We start from the raw sequence: 19,128 nt of genomic DNA, 5'->3' as shown, positions 1-19,128 counted from the left end.
TCATGAGCTACAGCTCACTTTATCGGATGCATTCAGTGGAAAATACAGTGGGGAGATTTATACACACACACACACACACACACACACACACACACACAGAACATGAAACAATGGGCATACACACTGTAGGGAGAGTGATCACTTAAGGTGAGCTCAATCACAGGTTTCAGAGTAGCAGCCGTGTTAGTCTGTATTCGCAAAAAGAAAAGGAGTACTTGTGGCACCTTAGAGACTAACAAATTTATTAGAGCATAAGCTTTCGTGATGAAGTGAGCTGTAGCTCACGAAAGCTTATGCTCTAATAAATTTGTTAGTCTCTAAGGTGCCACAAGTACTCCTTTTCTTTAAGGTGAGCTATTACCAGTGAGGGGGGGAGGGGGAAGGGAGAGGAATCTTTTGTGGTGATAATCAAGGTGGGCCATTTCCAGCATTTGACAAGAACGTCTGAGGAACAGTGGGGGTGGGAATAAACAAGGGGAAATAGTTTTACTTTGTGTAATCACTACAAAAGGTTCCCTCCCGCTCCCCCGCTGGTAATAGCTCACCTTAAGTGATCACTCTCCTTACAGTGTGTATGGTAACACCCATTGTTTCATGTTCTCTATGTATACAAAATCTCCCCACTGTATTTTCCACTGAATGCATCCAATGAAGTGAGCTGTAGCTCACGAAACCATATGCTCAAATAAATTTGTTAGTCTCTAAGGTGCCACAAGTACTCCTTTTCTTTTTGCAAATACAGACTAACATGGCTGCTACTCTGAAACAAGTTTACAAAGGGTCACTCATTTAAATAACGAAGATATACTGGGGTAAATACTCATCAGTTTTTACAAATGCACACACAGGAGTTTGGGCAGGCTACAGAAGCTGTCACACCTTGTATAAGCCTCATTTTTTATTTTGTACAGACGCTGCAGCCATTACGGGGCCAAATTATTTTGTGATAAGTGATCAGATTTTTCAAAGGTACTGAGAAGCTGTGGGTGCTCAACACCTTTGAAAATCACTTATTTTTAATTTGTACCAAGATATTTTTCTTATATCAATCAACATTTGTGCAGAAGGCTGTATATGTACACTAAGCATAAATGAAAAAAAAATCCATATACACCCACTACAGGAGGGATTTCCCCAACACAGTCTGCTTATACCAAATGTGCAGAGTGACAACAGCAGGAGTTTCTACCATGGCAGATGCTGTGAGGCTGAACTATGGACAGACCAGTTTCTAATACATCCAATAAGGATTTTAATTCAAAACCAGATTATGGAAATCCCATGTTCTCCCACTTTATTTTTAAAAATTTCTCTTAAAAGAGATTTCTGCAATAAATCCCATTTGTGCAGGAAAAGCAGCACATGGTGCTTCTCCAACAGTGCTGGCAAGAGAAACACTGGTAAGGATTGTGTCCTATTCACTTCGTTATTGGGCAGGGATCGGAGGAAGAGAGAAACAAGAGCAGTGGCAAGGGACAAAATATGGAAGTGGAAATAGGACACACAAATGGCCATAAGATGTACTGGTGGCTCTATAGCAGTGCATATTTGTTTAAATTAGTTTGTTCTCACACATCCATGGCCAGCACTGAAAGAGCAGTACTGACTGACTACATAGAAAATATATGGACTCTTAGAATATCCCAGAGAGACATGAAGGCAGAGTTAGGAAACAGAGCACGAAAGGGAAAGAATCAGAATCGAGGCAAAGAAAAAGAATCAAGATAAAGGGGAATGCACAAAATCCAAAAAGACTAGAAAGAAACAAAGAATAGAAAAGAATCGAACAGCTTAACTAATGGAAGTAGAGGGAGACAAAAAGATTAGATCAGTATCTGGGGAAAAAAACTGGCAAAAATCATTCCTCCTTCTCCCTGCAAAAGTGTCTCGATTCTCTTCCTCTCTGCAGAAGATGAAATAGTGTGCACGTTTAAAACATTTCCCAGCCTCTTAGCTAAACATGTAAATCCCTAGCCATGAAGACTGATTTAGTGACCAGTCTCTAACTGAAAAACAGGTTTTAGATAAGCCATTATAGAAAAAGTAGGGAAGCATTTGTAAGCAGGGAAAGGTCAGGCATGTGGGAGAAGGCTATATTCCCTTACCTGAGCTGCTGGATGGTGGGAGATCATCAAAAAGCAAAGGTCCTCCTTTTAGTGCTTCAGTCCCTGAAACCCATCAGAAAACAGTAACAATATGACCAGAGTACCCAGGTCAGTCTCAAATGGGTGATTCACCCACTGAATGGAATTGTGAACCCCTCTGTCTATGACAACCGTCATTTATAAATGTACTGCTCCAGGATATAACAGCTGTTACTGCAAAGAGATTTCTCAGGTATTTCAGTCTGAAAGCTTAATCTATTTAGTTTAATCAAAGAGAAGGTTCAGAGGCAACTTATCACAGTCTATAAGTACATGCACAAGAGATTTCTGATAGGAGTCAGCTCCCTAATTTAGCAGAAAGAGGCAAAACAAGATCCAGTGATTGAAATATGATGCTAGACAAGTCAAATTGGAAATAAAGGCACATTTTAAAGTGAGGATAATTAGCCATTGGCACAATTTACCTAGGAATGTGGTGGACTGCCGTCTTTAAGCTAAGACTAGATATCTTTCTAAAAGATGTTATAGCTGAAGGAGGAGTTATGGGCTTGATATAGAAATTAGGTGAGGTGATCTGGCCTGTGTTATGCAGGTCAGGCTAGTTACCTTAGATTTAAAGGCCAAGTAGAAACATTCTAGGTTATCTAACACTATGGTATATTAGTGCCAGATTAAAAAAGCCTAGGAATTACATGCATATTTTCCATACATTTAAACATTTAGCATCCCTTTTACCAACCCAAACATACACAATTTGAAGAGAATCAAAACAGATGACATTTTGAGGACATTATGATGTCCAAAATTCCAAAGGGACATGAATTCTTATTGGATAATGCTAACACAGGGATGGGCAAACCATGGCCCGCAGGCTGCATCCAGCCTGTTGGACCTTTTAATCTGGCCCTTGAGCTCCCGCTGCAGAGCGGAGGTTGGAGCTTTCCCCGCTCTGGTGCTCCAGCCAGGGAGCTTGCCTTGCTCAGCTCTGTGCAGCTCCCGGAAACAGGGGCAGCCAGGGGACTCTGCACACCGGACCTGCCCCAAGTGCAGGCTCTGCAGCTCCCATTGGCCGAAAACCACGGCCACTGCACAGTGCCTGTGGACAGGGCAGCGCGCAGAGCAGCGTGGCCCCACCTCCACATGAGGAGCGGCGGGGAGACGGGCTGCTGTTTACAGGAGCTGCTTCAGGTAAGCGCCACCTGGATCCTGAGCGCACGCATGCACCCTAACCCCCTGCCCCAGCCTTGATCGCCCTCCAAACCCTTTGATCCCAGCCTGGAGCACCCTCCTGCACCCCAAACCCCTCATCCCCAGCCAGGGTGGATTTGATTTAAATCACTAGTCAGGAAGACTATTTAATCATGGATTTCTACATAAAAGTGCATTTTTGTTGGTTGTTAGAACGTTAATACATATTCTTCACAACTCAGATACATATAGGATTCATTTTTAGAAGGTACACTATACATTTTTAAAGTGATTTATTTTGAAAAAGCTTTTGAAAAAGCTTTTCAAATTAGTTTTACAGCTATATCAGAAAATGAATGATTGTTTGGTTATTTCATTTACCAAAGGTAACTGAAGCAGATATTTATGAATATTTAGAGGATTTTCTTGACTTGCTGTATTAGGAGGAGATCGCCCCCAGACAGACATTTAAATTGTTTTATTTAACTAAGACAACGTTATGTATTCTGGATTTTTTTTCCTTCAACAGCAAACATAATATTTTAACAAAACAAGCGTATGCATTTTTGAATTTAGTTAAACATTTTAAAATCATGTTGGTTTTTGTTAAAATTGTTTTTAACTAAAATACTTAAATGAAACATATTTAAAAAAAAATTAAATAGACTGTCAGCCAGCTCAACATGAGAAACTTAAAATATTGGCTTCTACAGCTAACTCAGTCATCTTCACCTTCATTTTCCCGTTTGTTCATAATCTGGAAGAGGAAAAAAAAAAAACAAAAAACGAAAAACAAGCTTTCCTGCTTTTTCAGGTCCCAAACGACTTCTCAATTTGGAATGAATTAGTCCAAAGGAAGAAAATATTCTTTCTACACTGGCAGAAGAAGCTACTGCTGTTAAAAGCGAGATCACCACTTCAACAGTCTCTGAATCCAAATGCTTAGGTGACTTCCACCAGTTCTCCAGTATGGCTTCTTTAAAACATCATCAGTAAATATATATTTCTTGAATGGTTCACCCTTTGCTCTAAAGTTTATTATAGTTGGCATTATGGAGGGATGATTGCTGGATGTCCACGTCATAGCTAACTCCTCTTCTTCAGCAGTTAATGTTTGACCCTGGTACCAAGTATTGAGAATATTTGCAAGAAAATGAGCTGGAGACAGAGTTAAAATTACAAGCATTAAAAAAAGAATGAATGGGACAAGAACAGTCATTGCATAATTCCCTTTTTAAGATCTCATTCAGTTCCTTCCTAATATCAAGTGTCAGCAATAAAACAGGTTTCAGAGTAGCAGCCATGTTAGTCTGTATTCCAAAAAAGAAAAGGAGTACTCGGGGCACCTTAGAGACTAACAAATTTATTTGAGCATAAGCTTTTGTGAGCTACAGCTCACTTCATCGGATGCATTCAGTGGCAAAAACAAAAACAAAAAAAAAACAAAAGACCCCCAAACTATCGGATGCATTATTTTTTTTTCCCCCCCACTGAATGCATCCGATGAAGTGAGCTGTAGCTCACGAAAGCTTATGCTCCAATAAATTTGTTAGTCTCTAAGGTACCACAAGTACTCCTTTTCTTTTAGCAAAAGAACAGCGATTTCTCTGCATTTTGTTCAAGGCTACAGAAATAGGCTTCAGGGCGCTCAGCATGTGTCCAACATTTCTCTTAAGCCCAATGTTGAGAACTTCGGTTGTGACAGTGCCATCTATTTTTTCACGATTTTGTTCGCAAACTGTCATCAGATTCGGCCAGTGCTTGATATAGTGCTCAAAACAGTCCACCACTGAGTTCCATCGCATATCTTGTGGGAGAGTTAGCTTGGTTCCTCCCACTTTTTTTAGAGCAGCTGCTGCAAAGTGGTGTTATGGAAGTATTTTGCAATTTCAACAACATTAGCCTTTATTTCTGAAACACTGAAGTCTTTGGCTAGGAGGTGCATCAAATGAGCACTGCAGCCATATGTTGCTAGCTTGGGACTCTCTTCATTCTCTTCTAAATAATTTCTTCTCATCTTGGATACATTTGCTGCATTTTCTGTGACCAAACTGCATACTAGACATTTAATGGTTTTTTCCACAGTTTGTTATAGCTTTTACTGCTACTTCTTGTAAACATTCTGCTGTATCAACTATTTCTGTAAGGAAGACATTTCCTTCTTCTGTTATCACACAAGCACATACAACAGGATCATTGTGGACATTGCTCCACCCATCAAGACTCAGGTTAACAATTTCACCCTCTAGACCTTTTGCACACTGCTCAATTTCTCTTTCATACACTTTATCCAGCAATTTTCCTGCAACACCTGCTCTGTTGGGTGGACTGTTAATGACTGAACCATGTTAATAAAGTGTAGGTTCTCAAACATATGGAAAAGAGAGTTTGTTGCATAAACAAACCGGGCAATTTTTTCATTAATTACCTCTTTTTGTAATCTGCTGGTTCTCATCACAAGATTATCTATGGTTTCAAGTATCAGGGGGTAGCCATGTTAGTCTGGATCTGTAAAAGCGGCAAAGAGTCCTGTGGCATCTTATAGGCTAAAAGACTTATTGGAGCATAAGCGTTCGTGGGTGAATACCCACTTCATCAGATGCATGTAGTAGAAATGTCCAGCGGCAGGTATAAATATGCAAGCAAGAATCAGGCTACGGATAATGAGGTTATTTCAATCAGGGAAGAAGAGGCCCTCTTCTAGCAGTTGAGATGTGAACACCAAGGGAGGAGAAACTGCTTTTGTAGTTGGCTAGCCATTCATGGTCTTTGTTTAATCCTGAGCTGATGGTGTCAAATTTGAAAATGAACTGAACCTCAGCAGTTTCTCTTTGAAGTCTGGTCCTGAAGTATTTTTTTGCTGCAGGATGGATACCTTTAAATCTGCTATTGTGTGTCCAGGGAGACTGAAGTGTTCTTCTACAGGTTTTTGTATATTGCCATTCCTAATATCTGATTTGTGTCCATTTATCCTTTTACTTAGGGACTGTCCAGTTTGGCCGATGTACATAGCAGAGGGGCATTGCTGGCACATGATGGCGTATATTACATTGGTGGACATGCGGTGGATGAACCGGTGATGGTGTGGCTGATCTGGTTAGGTCCTATGATGGTGTCGCTGGTGTAAATATGTGGGGAGAGTTGGCATTGAGGTTTGTTGCATGGATTGGTTCCTGAGTTAGAGTTACTATGGAGCGGTGTGTAGTTGCTGATGAGAATATGCTTCAGGTTGGCGGGTTGTCTGTGGGCGAGGACTGGCCTGCCTCCCAAGGCCTGTGAAAGTGAGGGATCGTTGTCCAGGATGGGTTGTTTCTGGATGATAGAGATTTTTTTTTTCCTTTCTGCTACAGGTGATACATGGCTATGTGACATACATGATGTGACAAACATTATCATTGGCAGATAACTCCAAAACTAGAGAAAATGATGGTGATCTTGATGGTGGATCGTCTTCAGAATCCTGTATGTTGAGGATGGATTATTCTAAACAAAATAAGTCAATGCAAAGTTATTATTATTATTACCATATTACTCATTTAGTATTACTCATTGCATTCACTGACACTCAGTACTACTTTAAAGGTGAAATTGTAATAGGAAGATCTGCCTATTTCAGCTATTTATTTTTTATCACAACTACATCTAAAATGCTAGTACCATAGAGTAACAACTACATTTTTTGCTCAAACATGAGAATTCAAGAATAGTCCAGAAGGAAGAGAGGCAGTCCTTAAGAAAGAAGTATGAAATAAAAAAGAAGTTGACCAACCTGAAGATCCTGCATATTCAGACATGTTTCTTTCATCATCTTCAATGCAACTTCTCATGATGTTGTTTCATCTGGGCAACCAGGCCTTGCATTTCTTTGCTGCACTGTTTGCATTCTGCAAGCATGTCTGTCTTACCCATAGGTAAAAGAACTTAATTAACATATTCCCAAACTGGGTCTCTTTTACAGCCTGCTGCCATTACAGGTTTTCCCTTCAGTGAGAGAACGGTTTGGTAGCTCTCAAATAGATGAAGGCTACACTTGGAAAGACCTCAAGACTTCTGGAATATGCTGCTCACGTTGGGTCATATTAAAGAAGTTCTGTATTAAAGTCACAAATGAGTTTGATTCCCCATGGTTTGAATTTCAGGGTATTACTGGTTAAGAGGTCTCTTGGTCTTTGGTACTGTTTCTCTCCATGTGTGTGTGAAACTTGTAAGCTGCTAATTGTGTTAGTACATTCTAAGACGGAGTCTATTCTCAAAGCAATTCTTTGTAACAACTACTCACACAGAGACTCAAAGCAATACTCTGTAACAACAGAAACGGCACCCAGAGACTCCCCGCCCTTTTTTTGTATTCATCTCGCTTTGTTAACAATTGTGATTAAAATAGAGATAGAGTATGTATTTGGATGGATGCTTGGTGTGGCTAATAACTGAATGATCAGGGTGGTGCCAGCCTAAGAATCCAGTGTCCATTGGCTGAAGAAGGCGCCAAGTGAAAATAACCAGAGGACCCCCGCAGGGCAGACTGGAATCCACCTAACAGCCTCAAGAATGGGAGAACCAAAGAACAAGATAACATCTGGCAGCACAGAGCCGTCAGGAATGTGCCATCTGCTGATTGATTCAGCAACAGCATGATGAAGTAATTCCCATAGACTGGCATAGGAAGAAATTTCTATAAAAATGGACTCTAGAAAGTGAGAACTTTGGGGTCTGATCCTGCAAACCAACTTCCAGGAGCATCAGATGAGCATCTGACAAGGCCCTGCTCCCTCCTCATGTCCAGGCCACCTGGCCAGTGGCTTGACATGAGCAACTCTAAGGCTGGTAACTATGATAACAGCCTTGCAGAACCTGTCTGTATGTGTATGAATGAATGTATGAATAAATATGAGATTGAATGGAATGTTGTAGCTTTAACTAACTGCTTACTATGATTCTTTCTGTACTCACAATAAATGTGGTATTTTCCCTTTTCCCCTTTAATAAGATCCTGCTGGTTTTTATTTTATTGGTATAACACTCAAACAGTTTCACTTTTGTTTCTACTGCCTGTCCCTCCCTTCTCACATTTATCTCTAGACGACTTCTCCTTGTCCAGACCTATTCCGCCCCCAATGATTCATTGAACTTTTTGAAACTTTGCACTTTTAGAAGGAGGTAAGGGATTGACTCTGTGTACACAAATTTGCAGAAGGACAATAGGGTTTAAGTCTGTTATTTCTCACCCCTATATATTAATTTATTTATTTAAAAATATTTTTGCTGCTAACAAGCATGTTATCTCTGGAGACACAAATCCAGAGTTTGAGAACTGCAAAACTAAGCATCTCTGATGGTATCTTCTAGACTGAGCACTCAGTCCCATTGGGTAGGAAGAAAGATTAACCTAAATAATCTATACAGAAGCCCCTGGAACCCCATAAGATTGGGTCCCTATCCATGAACTATTGGAACTCATTTACAAAAATGTGTCTTAAACATTACATGAATATATTGTCCATATTATAGAATGAGAATATATAATCTCTATTCCATGATAAAATATCTTTGACCTATAATGTATTTTAATTAAAACTATCTTTAGATAGTTTTTTTCCCTCAAAAAGCATTTTATCAGAAAAATCTGATTTAAATAAAAAAATCCAATTCCTATTTTTCTTTAAAAAAAAAAAAACTAATTGATTTTTATCCATCCTGAACCCAGCCCCATCCGAGTCTGCACCCCAAGCCAGAGCCTGCCCCCCCCACACGGCCCAATCCCTTGCCCCAACTGAGAGCCCCCTCCTACCCTCAAAACCCCTCCATCCCAGTCAGGAGCACCCTCCTGCACCCCAAACCCATCATCCCTAGCCCCACCACAGAGTCTCCACCCCCAGCCAGAACCCTCATTCTCCCTGTGCACCCAATCCCCTGCCCCACCCACCAAGAGGTGGCTCTCGGGCCAAAAAGTTTGCCCACCCCTGTGCTAACAGCACTATCAAATATTCATGGAGAAACCCAAGAGTTGGTCACAGCTCTATAGTTATGAACACTTTGGATCTTTTGGGGAAAGATTCTGGGAAGCTAAGTGAGGGCATGAAAAATGTACCTGATACCTACTAGCCCAAAGACTAAGGCTATGTCTACACTACAAAGTTGTCAACCTATGTTACATCGACATACAGCCATTGCTGTATTTAAACTGCTGTTGCATGTCCACACTATGCATCTTGTGTCCACAATAGCGGCTCATGCATCGATATAGAGATCAGTGCACCATGAGTAACTATACCATGTCTGTTAGTATTTAAGGTGCCACAGGACTCTTTGCCACTTTTACAGATCCAGACTAACACGGCTACCCCTCTGATGCTATCCCACTGTGCAACTGACCAAAGGGTGTTTGGGGTTTGTAATGCCTCACAGGAGCAGGTTTAGCATCACATGCTACAGGTTTCTCAATCCCATCATTCCATGGGCATCCTATTAGGTTTCCAGCTGCTTTTCAACTGCTCTGGTAACCTGTGAGCCAGCCATCTGTGTCAGAAAGCATGGATCCTACACTGCTCTTCAATATTTTAGCTGTGCGTTATGAACACACAAAGAGGAGCTCAACAGGGGTGCTATTCACCACCATCCTAACCCTAGCCTCCTCCTTGTAGGAGCAGCATATCTATGGCTCCACACCTCTCCCTTACCTTCTACTATGCCTGCCACAGCTCTTCAGATTTTTACACACACAGCTGCATGTCCCTGTCATAGCCCTTCTACTCCCTGCCCTAAGCAAGTTCTTGCAGCTGGAGTGGAGTTGTGCCTACACAGCTTCCTCTCCCCACAGACCCAGGAAATCAACCACCTCCCATGGTCTCCACACAGGAGCACGTTTGCTGCATGGAACCAGCATGTTATATGAGGTCTCCATACTGAACAAATTCAAAAAACTTTCCCCGGGCTTTAATAGGGGAGGGATGTTCACCTGTGTACCTGGCTGTAGAGCAGTGGAGTTAAAAATGGTATCCAGAGTGCACAGGATGGGCAATGTAGGATACCTCCTGGAGGACACTTAGCGTAAACACTGCATTGCTTAGGTTGCACCTGACACTGCGTAGCTCTAAGTTGCCCTACACTCTATGCCTCTCATCAAGGTGGTTTTATTATGTCAGAGTAACACAAAAGTTAATATGGCAGGAGGAGCACTGCAGTGTGTACACCTCTATAACTAGGTCAATGTAAGTTGCCTTATGTCGACAGAACTATGTAGGGTAGACATGGCCTAAGCCTACTACCCAGAGTGAAAAATACCTGCATTGCCTCACCCTCCAAAGCCCCATACCCTTCAATTTAAAGGAACTGAATAACAGCTGCAATATATTGTCAAACAACTTTCTCTTTATTTTTTAATGCAACTACATGCCTCTTTTTTGTTTTATCTTCTTTCATGGGAAAGAAAGAGGAGAAATTATGTTCAAACATGCTGTGTCTCTTCCCTGAGTTTTCTTCAATGACCATATCCACCTCTCTCTAGCCTGCATTCCGCTCACTTCCTGCCTTATATTTCTGCCTCTTCTCGCCCATGTCTCTTCTCTCACTTTGCCCCCGCCTCAGCCCCCTCTCCGCGCGCACAGAGCGCAGTGGAGTTTTACCCGACACCAAACAGCCCTGGGCTGATCCCCCAGCCGAAGCCAAGCCCTGGACCACTCTCCCAGAGATGGAGAGGAGACCCAACCCTGAGAGCGCTCTCAGTCGCACCTGGCGGAGCTGGACGCTGGGCCCACCCTTGGGTAGCGTGCGCGGGGACCAGGCTACAGCTGTCCCCTGGCTGGAGCCCACAGATAAGCTCCAGCCCGCCTTTCACAGCGAGCAGGGGCTGCAGAGGCCGCGGGTCTCAGGCCACCCACTCCTCGCCTGAGCGTGGAGCAGGAGGAGCCGGCCGCATAAGGCCAGCGGTACGGGCCAGGAAGCGTCACCCCGCGCGGCAGAGCTAGGTCAGGCCCGGATGCTTCACCTCTCGCCGCAGCCGGGCGGGGGAGGGCGGTGGTTGCTAAGGCTAGCCCCGCCCAAAGGGGCGCAGGGCCCGCTGGGAGATCTCGGCCCCGGCCACGACCCCCTGCGGCGGGAAAAGGTGGGGCCACGCTCACCTGCTGCCGAGGGATCCGGCTCCGGTTCCGGGAAGTCCCCGAACAAATCCATCCAGCCCGGCCGGCCGGAGACTTCAGAGCCGCTTCCTAGTTCGTGCTCCTACGGAGGCCCCGTTCCGCCCTCCCTCAATCAGCTCGCGGGGCGGGACCAGAACCCTCCCCTACCAATCACCCGCGAGGGGCGGGACCAGAGCCCTCTCGCCTACCAATCACCTCTCGAGAGGTGGGACCAGCGCCGCCTCCTGTCAATCACCTGGCGGGGGCAGGGGCCTGGGGCCGTTGCTTGCGGCTAGTTACGAAGCTGGTCCCAAGGCCTCTCTTAGCTGCCAATCACCTGCTGGGAAATGGGGGGTCCCCAGGCCAGGCCACTGTGCTGTGGCCATCGCGGGGCGAGCAGGGCCTGCAGGTCTGGCCTTGGCCTTGGCCTGAGGTCAGGCTCTGGCAGGCGGGGGCCCCATGGCTGGCAGGGGGTTCGGGGGCAGGGAAGGTGTGTTCCCCGGGTGCAGTGGCCCTGGTGTGCTTGCTGCCCTGCCAGTGCCAAGCCCGCCATTGCCCCCGTGGCCATGCCCGGGCCCTCAGTGTGGCCCCTGCTCCAGGCTGCGCTGCCCTAAGGAGCAGTCTTGTACCTACATGCCGTGGAGGTGGTCTGTGCTGCCTGCATGCTTGCATTGTGGGCATCGAAGGCACGATTTGGCCTAGCCACTTGGCGCTAGGTGGGAAGAACCCAGCTCAAAACCCAAGTTGGGGGGCAGTTAGAAATCTATGGAGCCATGTTAGGGCTGTCCAGGTTTTCCTAGAGGTTTTTTAGAGATAACTGTCCTGGGGCATGTGTAAGGCTGCTCAGTACACACAGTTTTTTTGGCTCAGGATAATCCTGGATGGCCCAGGTTTTTGTACCTCAGAGGTGGCAACCCTAAGCCACCTGGAGCACATCACTTCAGTGCTTCTTCTAGGACTATTTGGAGATTCTTCCATTACCTCCTTTGTCAACTTTTCCTTCAGATTGAGGGAGTTAAGCAGCTTAAATCTTCCCAAAGATTTAGTTAGCTCCTGATGCCATGCAATGAGGATGTGACACAGAAGAGTGCTGGTAGGAGACTGCTTTTTGCTTCTTGGGTCTAGTCACCTTACATGGATCAGGGTTATAGAAGCTTAATGCTCCAGTTACATGGTAAGAGGTCAGTATCCACTAACTGCCCCGCTTACCAACTATGCCACATGTAGCAGGATCTATTTCTCTGTGACATAATCCAATACAACATAACACAACCTTGATGTGAGCCCTGTGTGAAAATATGATACACTGGAGGGTGGGGTGGAACCATCCCATTTTAGTTCCCCAAATACTTTCTGACACTAGTATTTGGCCTGCTGATATTAACATTTAATTTTGTCCGCAAGGCCATATCTATTCATTAACTTCCCACATGATTTTGCTTTCCACATGACAGAGAAGGCTATATAGCAGAAATCTTTTCCTTGGTTACTACAGGAATATATTAATCATATTTAGGAATTCTGGGTTTCCAAATACCATATTCACAATGACAGATCATGCTGGTCACGTAGCTTAAGGCACTATGAAAGGTGCTGAGATACAATGGTGATGGGCATGGTATCAGAAATGGACTATAATAGAACAGAATCTGCAAAACTTTCTCTGAGAGCTTGCAGTGTTTTTAGTTTTGTCCCCTAATATTTTATGTGTCATACATAGGTGTGTGCAGCACATTTCATTAGGGTGTGCACCCAGGGAGCCCTGCCCCGCCCCCATCCATTCCCTCCCACTTCCCCCCCCTTACTGCCCCCCTCAGAACCACCAACCCCCCAATTCCTTGTCCCCTGACTGCCCCCTCCTGGGACCCTGCCCCTCACTGCCCCCCAGGACCCCACCCCCTATCTAAGCCTCCCTACTCCTTGTCCCCTGACTGCCCCTTCCTGAGACCCCCCACTGTAATTGCCGCCCTAGGACCCTACCCCCTACCTGTCCCCTGATTGCTCTGACCCTTATCCACACCCCCATCCCCAGACAGACCCCCAGGACTCCCACACCTATCCAATTGCTCCCTGCCCCCTGACAGGACCCTCAGAATTCCTGACCCATCCAACTCCCCCTGCTCCCTGCCTGATCTGACCCCTCTCCACATCCCCGCCCCCCCCAGAACCTCCAACCCATCCAACCACCCTGCTCCTTGTCCCCTGACCGCCCCCTCCAGAGACCTCCCCACCCCCTAATCACCCCCCAGGACTCCACCAACTATCCAACCCCCCTGTCCCGACTGCCTCGACCCCTAGCCACACCCCTGACCTCTGAAAGGCCTCCTGGGACTCCCAGGCCCTATCCAATGCCCCCGTTCCCCATCCCCTGACTGCCCCCAAGACCCTCTGGCCCGTATCCACCCCCCCTGGCCGGGCCCAGCCCTCTTACCACACAGCCACTCAGAACAGAGTCCCCACCAAATCCCATCCTGTCAGGGTTCCCTCCCCACTCTGAATTCTAGGGTACAGACATGGGAACCTGCATGAAAGACCCCCTAAGATTATTCTACCAGCTTAGGTTGAAAATTCCCCAGGCACAAATTCTCCCTTGGGTTTAAGTAACGCTGCCACCACCAAGTGATTTTAACAAAGAACCAGGGAAAAGGACCACTTGTAGTTCCTCTTCCCCCAGCAATTCCCCCAAGCCCTTACACCCTCTTTCCTGGGGAGGCTTGAGCATAATATCCTAACCAATTGGTTACAAAATGTAACCCAAGCCCCTGGGTCTTGGAATAATGGAAAAATCAGTCAGGTTCTTAAAAGAAGGATTTTATTTAAAGAAAAGGTAAAAGAATCACCTCTGTAAAATCAGGATGGTAAATACTTTACAGGGTAATCTGATTCAAAACACAGAGGATTCCCCTCTAGGCAAAACTTTAAAGTTACAAAAAACCGGGATAAACCTCCCTCTAACAAAGGGAAAATTCACAAGTTGAAAAGAAAAGATAATCTAACGCACCTGGCCTTATTTACGTACTCTTTTTGTAATATCAAAGACTTGTACAGGATGGTTTATAGGAGAAGGAGTTTTTTTGACCCGATGCTTCTCTGCTTTCCCCAGAGAACACACCACAAAGCCTTCCCCCCCAAGATTTGAAAGTATCTTCTTTCCCCATTGGTCCCTTTGGTCAGGTGCCAACCAGGTTATTTGAGCTTCTTAATCCCTTACAGGTAAGGAGGAATTCTAGGCTACCCTTAGATGTATGGTTATGACACACCCCCTGGACATCCCCTTGACCAATGCCGTGATGGCACTTACGGGGCAGGCGCAAAGAGCGCCAACCAAGCTGGAGCGCAGTGATGGAAGAGCGCTATGACTGACGTAAGTCAACAAAGGTCACATGTAGCCCTGGGGAAGTGGTGATTGACTGGGCGGGCCCGGGCGGGGGGCCACGTGAGTCATGGTAGCAGTATGGGGTTTGCTGTGTGACACAATTATAACTTTGTGCAGCTGCTGGGGAAGTTTGTACAGGCAACAAATACCTGTCACCAGGGGTGGCAGGTTTGTAGAAATTTTGGTGGTGCCCAGAACCTGCCTCTGCCCAAACTCCACCCCAACAAACTCCGCCCCCCCCACCTGCCCAAGGCTCTGGGAGGGAGTTTGGGTGGGGGAGGTCTGGAGTGCAGGCTCTAGGCTGGGGCAGAGGATTGGGGTGCAGGCTGCAGGCTCTGGGAGGGAGTTTGGGGATGGGAGGGGGTGCAGAGGTGAGGGGTGAGGGATGTGGGGTGTGGCTGCAGATGAGGGGTTTGGGTGTGGGAGGGGCTCAGGGTGAGAGTAGGAGTGTGGGGGGTGAGAGCTCTGTCTGGGGCTTGTGGTGTTAGAGATGTTCAGGGCTGGGACAGACGGTTGGAGTGCAGGGGGATGAGGGCTCTGGCTGGGACTGGGGATGAGGGGTTTATGGTGTCAGAGGGGCTCAGGGCTAGGGTAGAGGGTTGAGGGTGCAGTGGGGGAGTGAAAGCTCTGGCTGGGCATGAGGGCTCTGGGTTGGGGCAGAACTGGGGATGAGTTTGGAGTGCAGGCAGGCTGCTCCAGGACAAGGGACAGAGAAGAGGACTCCCCCCAGCCCCTTCCCTGCTGGCAGCCGCGAGCTCTGGGGGAGGAGCCCCACTTTCTCGCACCCTGAGAAGCACACTCACCCCACCACCACCGTCACTCCATGTGCTCCTAGGGCCCCTCTCAGGTCCAGGAATCTCTTGCTGCCCCCGTGGTGGGTGCTGGGGGGTGCTGCATGCAGCACCCCCTCCCCTGCTGTTGCCCCTGACTGTAGCCTCACTGGGAGTGAGGGATGGGGCTGCCTCCTTGTCCAGCATGGGGCAGGAGTGGTGACTGCGGGCAAGGGGGCCCCTTGTGCTGGTGGAGGGTCCCGCCGGAAAAGAGAAGGGTCTGAGGTGGAAGGGCAGGCTCAGAGTCGGTGTGCCCTGGCAGTCGAGATGGGGGATACTAAGACCCTGCAGCAGCAGTTGCTGCAGGGAGGCAGCATAGAGCTGCATGGAAGAGGCAGGGACACTCTGCTCCAGGGCCCGGGGAAGTGTGTGGGGGCAGCAAGAGGGGGCTGGGGGAGGTGCGGGGGGGGCGGCAGGTGGGGCTGGGGAGGACATCCAGCCCCAAATATTGGTGGAGCTGGGCCCCTAGGCTGACTCCACTCACTCCGCGCTGCTGGGTCAGCAGCGCAGCAGTGATGTAAACATGGCTCCGCCGCCATCGCTGCCTGCAACTGCTGCAGCCTCCTCCTCTTCTTCCTCACGCCCCCCCGAGCCTCCAGCAGCACACCCCGTGTGCACGCCTATGGTGCCATATATCACTATCTCCCTAGATGGTTTCCATATATATTCTCAAAACCAGGAAGATGGGAAGGGGTAAGATGAATGTTTCAGTGTTAGATAGAGTACACCTATGACCTCTGTGTCTGCTGCCCAGAAATAGAATGCAAAATTTGAGAACTGGAGCTAGCTGGAAAATGAGGAACAGTTTCATGAAGACATTTCAGACAGCTCTTCTGAGAGCTGCGGTCTACCTCAATAGATGAGCACTTATTAGCACTGTCCATGCTAGACAGGCTCACATGGAGTAAAATTCACTGCTTGTCTAAAGTGAAGTGAATCCATTGGATTTTGCAGAGTTGTGCACATAGACATCAGCAGTGAATTTGGGCTCATTATATTCACAGTGGTTTCTTCTTCAACTGGAACAGTTTTTAAGTGCCTCAGGAATAATTATCTCAGCCAAATGAACCAGTCTGTAGTAGAAACACTGAACCCAGTTGTCCCTTTCCATAGAACACTGGCCCAGGATGATCTCTGGGGTAAGAAATCTTCATGAGGTTCCCCCTCTTGTAGTTCTCTTTCCAGTTGTTTTGTTAGGGAAGAAGGTTGGGTTTGCACCAACCTCCCCAGAAGAACCAACCGTGATTCTCAGGAACAGGGGGAAGCAAAAACCAGATGCATAGGGGTGGATCCACTGTTCCCACAGATGCCCTGCTCCTGCAAAACAGCTCCAATGAAGTCAAGCTGTCAAGGTTTCTGATGCTAGCAGCTGCCCCAGGGACTGCCCAAAAGAGAACTCCCCACTCTAGGGCATGGGGCATAGAAAAATAATGCTGCCTTGGGATGACATTTATACAGCAGATGCCATTAAAACCTCCACCTGCAATTAAATCTACTATAGTAGTATCCCCTATTCTAAAGGTAGGCCACACTGCAAATAAGTGAATACTGCAGTGCTGTAAATATCCTCTGAATTGGAAATGATCTAATCCCTATTGTCCTATGCCAGAACATTTTCCACCTTTTAAGTCTTTATAAGAGTTCTGCTAATAACTATTCTCATGGTGCTGACACCTATGGTTTTTTGATACATCACTGTGCAGCACCTTGTGCGTTGTACATTGCCTGGTTTAAGATGTTCCTTAGGTTTTTTGTGCTCAGAGTGTGTTTGCCTATGACTAGCAGAAGCATTTAATCAAAGATGTGAGTGACTAGCTTCAGGGCTCCTTTGGGTAGGGATGAAAGGCTTATGAACTCTTAGACCATTACCTATTCCATGTAGGAAGTTCAGTCTGGGAGGATTCAGTCTGATTTGCCACTCACTTATACCAGTGTGAATCAGGAGTAACTCCATAGAAGTCAGTGGAGACAGACCAGTGTAAAAGGTTCGATCCTGCAATGTGCTACTCCTGGGGGAATTCTGTGCCAAAAAATTAAAAACTCTGTGCACAATATTTTAAAATTCTGCAAAATTCTGCATATATTATTTGTCAAAATAACGCTATAAAAATCATGCCAGTTTCAATTATTTTGGAAATTTATTTCAAAATACACGTCGGCAATTATGTCAGTAACAATACAGGCACAAAAATTTTCCTCCAGGAGTGAAGAGTTAAAGAAACCCCTGTTTCTCTGCCCCCTCCCCCTCAGAGCCCAGTAGCGGGGGCAGACACCTGCACCCCCTCACCCTCAGAGCCCAGCTGTGGGGTGCCCTCCCAGTCCAGACCCCACACTCCCTACCCCGCCAGATTCCAGCGATGGAGTGCCCCCCAGCTCAGATATCTGAACCCCCTACGCTCCAGATCCCAGCTACAGAGCCCCCTCCGCCCAGACAGTCACACGCACCCTCTATCCCCCAGTTTGGGGCCTCCCCAGCCCAGACATTTGCACCCCCTCCTCACAAAATCCCAGCTGTGGGGCCCACCCCAGCCCAGACACTCGTCCCCTTTGCCCCCCAGAGCCTAGCTACGTGCCCTGCCCCGAGCCCATCTGCAGGGCATCCCACAGCCCAGAATCTGACACCCCCTAGCCCCTAGAGCCCAGGGATCCAGAGGGAGAAACAGCCTGATGCTGGGTCCCCTGGGCTTGTGTGGATATTCTTGCAGGCTGCCTTCTTCCTTCAGGATGTGCCAGAAACTGCAGCTGCTGGGAACCCTCCAGCTCCTTCCCCCTTTCCCCGGCAGTGTCTTTTATTTGTGAGCTGTGCTTTGCTGGGTCCAGCGACCCCTAGTGGCAGCTGGCAGCTCTGCAGCCCATTTCTGTGGGAGAAAAAGGAAATTCTGCTTTCACATTAATTTCTTTGCAAATTCAGCATGTGCAGTGGTGCAAATTCCCCCAAGAGTAATGTGCTGAGCCTCTGGTCCCAGTCTAACAAAGCACTTAGGCTTGTAACCATTGATGTCAGTGGACTACTCACATCCTTAAATGTTTTGCTGTGTTGGCTCCAGAGTGCTGAGCATTTTGTGTAAGCGAGCACTAAATGAGAGGGCAATTGACCCCATTGTGTTTATCACCTTAAGTGCTACTGTTCTATTACTATATACTAGTAATACAAAGCTCAAATGGTATAAAATATGGTATAAAATATCTGAACATACATATAAGTACCCCCTTGAAGCTACAGCACCATAGAATCATAGGGTTAGAAGGGACTGCAAGGGTCATCTAGTTTAACCCCCCTGCCAAGATGCAGGATTTGTTGTGGTTAAACCATCCAAGACAGATGACTATCTAGCCTCCTTTTTAAAATCTCCAGTGAAGGAGCTTCCACAACCTCCTGAGGCAGTTTTTTCCATTGTCCTGCTGTTCTTCAAGTTAGGAAGTTTTTCCTGAGATTTAATCAAATAGACCACCCTTTACTGGGTTGAGAAGAGAATTCTTTTGTCATACTAATTTATCCCTAGAGATATGTTGAG

At 46.5% G+C, this 19,128-nt stretch overlaps 1 protein-coding gene across 6 annotated transcripts in view; it reads right to left on the bottom strand.

Annotated features, from left to right (window-relative positions):
- Positions 1-11,567, bottom strand: part of LOC119860986 (ILK associated serine/threonine phosphatase) — a 57,299-nt gene extending 45,732 nt beyond the window's left edge. For 2 of the 6 annotated variants that reach the window (XM_043491654.1, XM_038415284.2), the window contains exons 1-2: positions 11,411-11,567; positions 2,106-2,168 (exon numbers count right to left, since the gene is read on the bottom strand). In XM_043491654.1, coding sequence (XP_043347589.1) covers positions 2,106-2,168; positions 11,411-11,462 — 115 coding nt within the window. In that variant the 5' untranslated portion in view covers positions 11,463-11,567. Of the gene's footprint in view, positions 1-2,105; positions 2,169-7,062; positions 7,190-9,113; positions 9,118-11,410 lie in introns of all 6 variants that reach the window. The other 4 variants (XR_006273992.1, XM_043491655.1, XM_043491652.1 and 1 more) reach the window with 4 other exon arrangements.
- Positions 11,568-19,128: the final 7,561 nt, after the last annotated feature.

Source organism: Dermochelys coriacea, chromosome 9 (assembly GCF_009764565.3).
Source record: "Dermochelys coriacea isolate rDerCor1 chromosome 9, rDerCor1.pri.v4, whole genome shotgun sequence".
In the NCBI taxonomy this organism is placed as follows: domain Eukaryota; kingdom Metazoa; phylum Chordata; order Testudines; family Dermochelyidae; genus Dermochelys; species Dermochelys coriacea.
This window is presented reverse-complemented; position numbering and strand designations above follow the sequence as displayed.